We start from the raw sequence: 6,637 nt of genomic DNA, 5'->3' as shown, positions 1-6,637 counted from the left end.
AATAATTTTAATTATTAAAAATTAGTAATAATAATATAATTTTTGTATATCTCTATTATTTATTATATAATAGTATTTTCTTCTGTCACAAATGACAAATTTGTTTCTTCATTCTTTTTTTTAATTCATATTCTTTTATACAAAATAGTCTTTTTACTAAAATGTTACGTTAATCTGTGTATATCTTTAATTTATATATGCTAAACAAAAAAAGTACTCAAATGAGAAAAAGAGACAACACACATACTTATGCCTCCAATTTCTTTCTCGACGTTTCTTTCGCGCATATTAAACACTACGTTTCTGCTGACTAGTTCGAGCACAATGGCATTGCCACGGTGGATCCTGCCGCTGCTGATCCTGGGAACCGGCGCGATCACGCTGGTTCCCGCGGCTCGACAATTCCATGATGAGCACCTCAGGAACAATCTGCGGAAGCAGAAAAGATCCCTGGACGCGGCGGATTCGCCGGAATATTACAACGACCTGCACTCGTTTAAGTACCACGACGGTAACAACATTCGGAAGTTCGACCGCTATTACGACGGGGACACCGAGGAGATCGAGTTCCTACCTGGCGGTAAAGTTTCGAGGAACAATTTCTTTTTTAAACTCCGAGAAAGAGCGAGGAAGAATAAACTTTCGATATACGTTTATGAACGTATATTGTTAAGAGGAAACCTATTATAAAGGAGCATTTATGCAGATCGTAACTGTTTAACTTATGCCGTAACCGGTAAGTTTAATACAATGATTTACGTGCTATTACTTGTCGTAAAAGTTAAATTTGAATTAACTTTACGGTTATAGCATAAGTTACATGCATCCGGTCATTACGAACGAAAGCATTGAACGACATAAGTTAATATTTACGGCCTGCATAAATGCTCCTTAACTTCTGATAAAAAACAGATGATCTATATGAATTAAAAAAAAAATTGGTGACATCTAAATAAACTTTTTGGGGATATAAAGAGAAATATTCTCATACTAGTACTGGCCAATTAATCACTTATTTTGAATATTAAAAGTATTGTTAACAGTACTTTCAATACTAAAAATAAGTGATTAATTAGCCAGTATTAGTATTAAATCTTTATAAGAGTCCATTAGTTAAATTAAATTATCTTTTACGCCAATCTGAAAAATGTAGTTTCGAGAAAAAGAGTTTAAAATTTTTGAAGAATTTTCATGACACTTGTAGCTGAAATATCCAACATTGAACATTTAATCTGCTATTTCTAAACTATAAAGTGTGCCTTCGTCTCCCTCGAAAAGGTCTTGTTAAATTGTTTTTCCCAAAGTTGATTTCTTTGATCTGTTACAGTAAGTAATTCCCCCCTTAATTGCCAATTATTTTTATCGTGGTTTCAGACAACGGTCAGCTGGAAACAGTGGGAGAGGGTCTCCAGGGCATGAATAATAAGCTACTCGAAAGAGCACTGCTTGATTATCTGGAGACTCTACCTGAGCAGGTAAACTAATCCCTCTCGTAATTTTGCGTGTACTTTAATCCTATAAAAGGATTTTTTATTCCATTCAGTCAATTCGAAGATTTTTATACGACTGTAATGTGATAATTTGATCACTCCAGCATCCCTTTAAGGGGATCCTAAAGCCGTCTATATTACTGACTAAATCATATAATTTTTGTATAACAAATACTTTTTTCTCCTTCACAGATTCGAAAATCCTTTTCCAGGGTTAAAAAAAATATACGCATTAATACATGTTTGTGAGGTGGAGTTAATGCCGAGAACGACCAAAAATTTCGAAATTGATATATTTTTTACCATTTCTTAATGTAACATGGCGTCTCTAGCTGTCAAGTCGTGACGACATTTGTTTGATACGAAAGTTTTGCAACCAGTACTTACGAAATAGTGAACAAATAACGTCGAGTTCTTAAAATTAGTCTTAGACGCTTTATCGCGACGAATTTGTTATACGAAAATTGACACGAATGTACGACTGAATGTATCATAGGTTGCGTGAGATATTAGTGTGGTATATAAAGACATGTTGGTGCGCTGAAAAAACAGCGACATCTAATAACTTTGTCGGAGTTCGAGCTTCGCTTTAGGATCCCCTTAACGTTCGCAATGATTGCAAGCGTCATTTCGCCTTTGTTTGTCAATGTGTCTGTTTTTTATTGCTGCTTCTCTGATCAAACTGGTGCACGCGGTACAATAAGTTGAAATAAAACAAATATAGGATTGTTCTTTTTGGCTGAACTTTTGCATTAGTTCATCTTTCTTCCTCTTTTTTCCTCCTGGAGAGAAAAGGAAGAAAGGTGAACTGGTGCAAAAGTTGTACAGCCAAAAAGAACAAGCCTTATATACGAGGACAAATAAATAAGTACCCATGTTAGTAATGAAGACGCAAGATTTTCACAAAACTTTTTTTTATTTTTCAACCCCCTTTTAGGAGGATACACTTTTTCCAACGTTTCTGCCATTTTTTTAACCCCTCCGAAAAATAGGATTTGTCGAACTCTGCAAAATAGGCCTCTGTTTCGGCAATGACCTTCTCATTCGACGTGAATCTTTTTCCACCGAGCCATTTTTTCAAGTTTGGAAACAAGAAGAAATCGCAGGGGGCCAAATCCGGAGAATACGGTGGATGCGGCAGTAATTCGTACCGTAATTCGACCAATTTGGCTGTGGCGACTACGGAGGAGTGAGCCGGTGCATTGTCCTGATGGAACAACACTTTTTTTTCACCAAATGAGAGCGTTTTTTCTTCAATTCAACATCGAATCGGCCCAATAAGTCAGCATAGTACTGCCCCGTGATAGTTTTGCTTTTCCCCATGTAATCGATGAAGATTACGCCTTGCGCATTCCAAAAAATAGTGGCCATCACTTTTCCGGCCGATGGGACCGTCTTGGCCTTCTTCGGAGCACGTTCGCCGGATGAAATCCACTGTTTTGACTGTACCTTGGTCTCCAGTGTGTAGTAATGAATCCATGTTTCATCAACGGTTACTCGACGCAAAAACTCCTTCGGATTGCGCTTTAACAGCTCCAAACATTGCTTTGAAATTGATAGCCGCATTCGCTTGTTATGAGCAATCGCGGCACCCTGGTAGCTTTTTCATTCCTAAATTATCATGGAAAGTATTGAATATCATTCCATACGACACGCCTATGGCCTCTGCTACTTTATGCACTTTCGTTCGGCGATCAGCGAAAATCATGTCGTGGACTTTTTCAACAATTTCCTCAATAACCACGTCTGCCGGGCGACCTGGGCGCTCCTCATCAAAAACAGACGAACGACCACGTTTGAATTCGTTGAACCAATCTGACGGTTGTCATAGATGGTGAAGGATTCCCATCAAAGAGGTTGTATAACTAGAGGAGAATAGCCAGCTAAGACTGCGTGAGTGCATAGAAAGAAACAGAAAACGAGATATCCCCATCGGCATACTTGTTCAATCGCAACATTAGACAAGGATAAAGATGGGAACATCTCATTTGCTTTCTCTTTCTATCGCCTAACATTTCCGTACACAGGAGCCACTATGGCTTTGCTACTCTAGTTATACAACCTCTTTGGTTCCCATAGACGGCATCCAACTTCGTTTTTATTTCTTCGCACGTTTTTCCATCCAAAAATAAAAAGCGAATCACGAATCGATATTGTTCTTTTTCCATTGTATCGAAAAACATCAAACACTCTCACTACAAATTGCTGTCAAATCAAGACTATTGCATGAATCACTCTGAAATTTTGGCGTCATTTGAAAGATGGTAGTACACGATGGTAATGCCAACTTGCATCAGCAACGTCACCTGTCTTCAAACACGGATACTTATTGATTTGCCCTCGTAAATTTGTTTGTTATCGATCAGTGCTTTAAAGAAGAAACGAAATGATAACATGCAAGCATTGCGAACGTACATTAAGTGGAATGTACTCCTTAATTCATTATTGTATTAATTCTTCATTATGTAATTGGCAAATGATTGATGGATGCATGGGCTCGCATTCGAGCGCAAATTAAAGCAACTCGAGTTGTTACGAACGATCACGCAACGTTCCGACATGCGAGACAACTCAGCATCTTTTTCGTTCAATTAGTTTATGGGCGAACGATTACGAGCGCATCAAACGAGAATTCGTCGTTTGTGTGCTGGTATAAGACAACAATAGAAGATAGTCATTCCGGTTTTTAATCAAAATCAGATTAATTTCTAAGATTAAATATCAATTTGATATTAATTTTATTCAGTTTAGCCAGCAAAAAATATTTTGCTTGCTTGCGGAAAATTTGACAAAAGAAAAATTAGCAGTGTATACAATAAGTTTTTTTTATCTAAATGCTTATAGCTTCTATTATAAATTTATATATAATTAGTAATAAATAATAAATATGTATATATGATGAAATTATATAATTTATAGATATTTATACAGATAGATATTAAATTATATTATTACATACATATTTATATTAAATAATATAAACGTAATAATTTCTTGTCGAAATCATAATAAAATCCATTAAAAAAAAATCAAAAATAATAAAAAGTGTCTTCCATTAAAAAAGAGGGGGAGCTTCATTTTGCTGACCGTAATATTCGTCCCTTCTAACGTAAAAATCGAAAGCAAAAATATTTTAAACAATTAAATTGAACGAGAGATCCCCGATGAATGGCATCGAGCATCGCGATGATGATTGCTTACAGGAAGAACCGGTGGCCTCGATTTTCCGCGAGCGCGAGCGAAGCGGTAGCCGCAAACGGGGTGGTGCCAGCGAACGGATGAACCTAGACGACAAGGATCCGACGAAGCTATTCGTGGAGGAACTGCAGGACGGTTCTCCGTACGGTGCGCTCGTGGAAGTGGATGACGACGATTATCTAACCGCTTTACAATCGCTTTACGACAGATACAGAGCTGGTAGAGGGAACAAAGTATACGAGTGAGTTCGATCCTTTAATCACTTTGACCTTTGACATTAAAGATCACAGCGATAATGTAAAGAGCGAGCTTTAGAATTCTATCGATTTATGCATAATGATGTAAATTTTAGATAAGTTGATTTAATCTCGATGGTGCATCGTTGGAATATTCGCATTTAATTCCGCGCGGGGAAAAATATTTTCTATAAAATTATGTATAACTTTATATATTTATAATTATATATAAAACATTTTTTTCCCCGGGCGGTCTTCAAATTTACTATACGCGGTCATATCTCTTGGATCAATCTGATTAAAAATAACTCTAAAATATAAAAAAATGAAATTTTTTCACAAAAAAGATTTTACGTTAACAAACAAAGTCATCAAATACCAGAGAAAAAAAAGTTTTAAATAAAATATTAGTAAGAAAATAATTTTGAGTCAAATAGACCCGAAAAGACAGACTAGGGTTAATAATAGCAGATACTCAGACAACATAATATCCAAAATCGGGACTAAAAACGTTTCATGTCCCGATTTTATGTTGTATGAGTAATTTAAAGGGAGATTCCCAATAAACAAGAAACATATTGGAACGTTCTAGCAACTGTTGCTTATTTGTATCACTCAAACATTTTTTTCTATAATAAAATACCTATAATAGATTTTTATATGATATAATATTTTTCGTATAATATAATATCATTTTCGTCCTAAAAATGAGGAATGCGGATGATCGTTAATGGGTTAAAAAAGGGACTTAAGGACAATAACGTTTGCTCGACAGAACGACAGGACCAATGTCTTGGGGCGAGCTGCTTAGCAAAGGCCCGTTGCTGAGAAGCCAGTCGAAGGACGGCAACGACGACGAGTTCGTGGATCGCGATCAGGATCAGGACATCCTGTACTTGCCGGCGGAACGTAGAAACGTAAATGGTCGATTTCCCATCGGCCGTGAATTCGGCAGTTATCGCAAACTGACCAAACGCTATCCGGTCGCTAAGAGAAGCCCCAGGCCGACTCAAACCAGATTAAAGTCCACGGATCCCAAGGTAACGCAAACAAAGCCGCGCCGCTATTTGGAGATAATGGGATAATTGCTCTGTCATCCGCTATCAATCGTTTCGTATTGATTTTGCGAGGCGCTTTTTACAAAATTACAAAGAATCGAACGATGACATACATGGAAAGAACGATTTTGCAGAAGTATCTAAAAATTCAGCTAGATGCAAATCTATAAATAATTTTGTTGGACCGTCAAAATAATTAAAAATTTAGCTAAATACAAAATTATTACAAATTTAGCTACATACAGATTTCAAAATGATTTTGTTGGATCGTCAAAATAATTAAAAATTTAGGTAGATACAGAATAATTATGTAGGATGCTCAAGTATGATGAGCAATGCTGCAAAAAGTTTTGACATTCAAGCATTTGGTCCTCCATTCTTGTTTCAAGGTTGCTCAAGACCTGGGAGCCCTATTCGGCATGCAATTCACAGACTCGCACAATCACACTCATAAATCCGATCACGATCACGACCACGATCACGAACGCAAGCAGGAATTTAACCAGAGTCACGAATACAAGCACGAACCCAATCAGAATCACGATCACGAACACGAGCACGGTAGTCACGAAGGCAAGTCAGAAGCGCCGTCGAAAGTGACGCCGACTCCGAAGGGCCAAAAGGAAAACGTTACGAAGACGACCAAGTCGAAATT

General features: G+C 37.1%; 2 protein-coding genes across 2 annotated transcripts in view; one reads left to right on the top strand and one right to left on the bottom strand.

Annotated features, from left to right (window-relative positions):
* The window catches only part of LOC108731688 (uncharacterized), a 20,378-nt gene that overhangs the window by 6,302 nt on the left and 7,439 nt on the right, over positions 1 to 6,637 (bottom strand). The window lies entirely within an intron of this gene.
* The window catches only part of LOC108731681 (uncharacterized), a 17,842-nt gene that overhangs the window by 7,834 nt on the left and 3,371 nt on the right, over positions 1 to 6,637 (top strand). Inside the window, 6 exon segments of the mRNA XM_018462126.1 lie at positions 321 to 580; positions 1,375 to 1,475; positions 4,694 to 4,929; positions 5,700 to 5,964; positions 6,372 to 6,634; positions 6,636 to 6,637. The exon segment at positions 6,636 to 6,637 is cut by the window's right edge and continues 119 nt beyond it. Of these exon segments, the coding sequence (XP_018317628.1) occupies positions 325 to 580; positions 1,375 to 1,475; positions 4,694 to 4,929; positions 5,700 to 5,964; positions 6,372 to 6,634; positions 6,636 to 6,637 (1,123 nt within the window). The 5' untranslated portion in view covers positions 321 to 324.

This window comes from Mycetomoellerius zeteki, unplaced genomic scaffold (genome assembly GCF_001594055.1).
Source record: "Mycetomoellerius zeteki isolate Tzet28-1 unplaced genomic scaffold, Tzet1.0 scaffold101, whole genome shotgun sequence".
Lineage (NCBI taxonomy): Eukaryota > Metazoa > Arthropoda > Insecta > Hymenoptera > Formicidae > Mycetomoellerius > Mycetomoellerius zeteki.
Note: the sequence above shows the minus strand (reverse complement) of the source record. Positions and strands in the feature narration are given on the sequence as shown.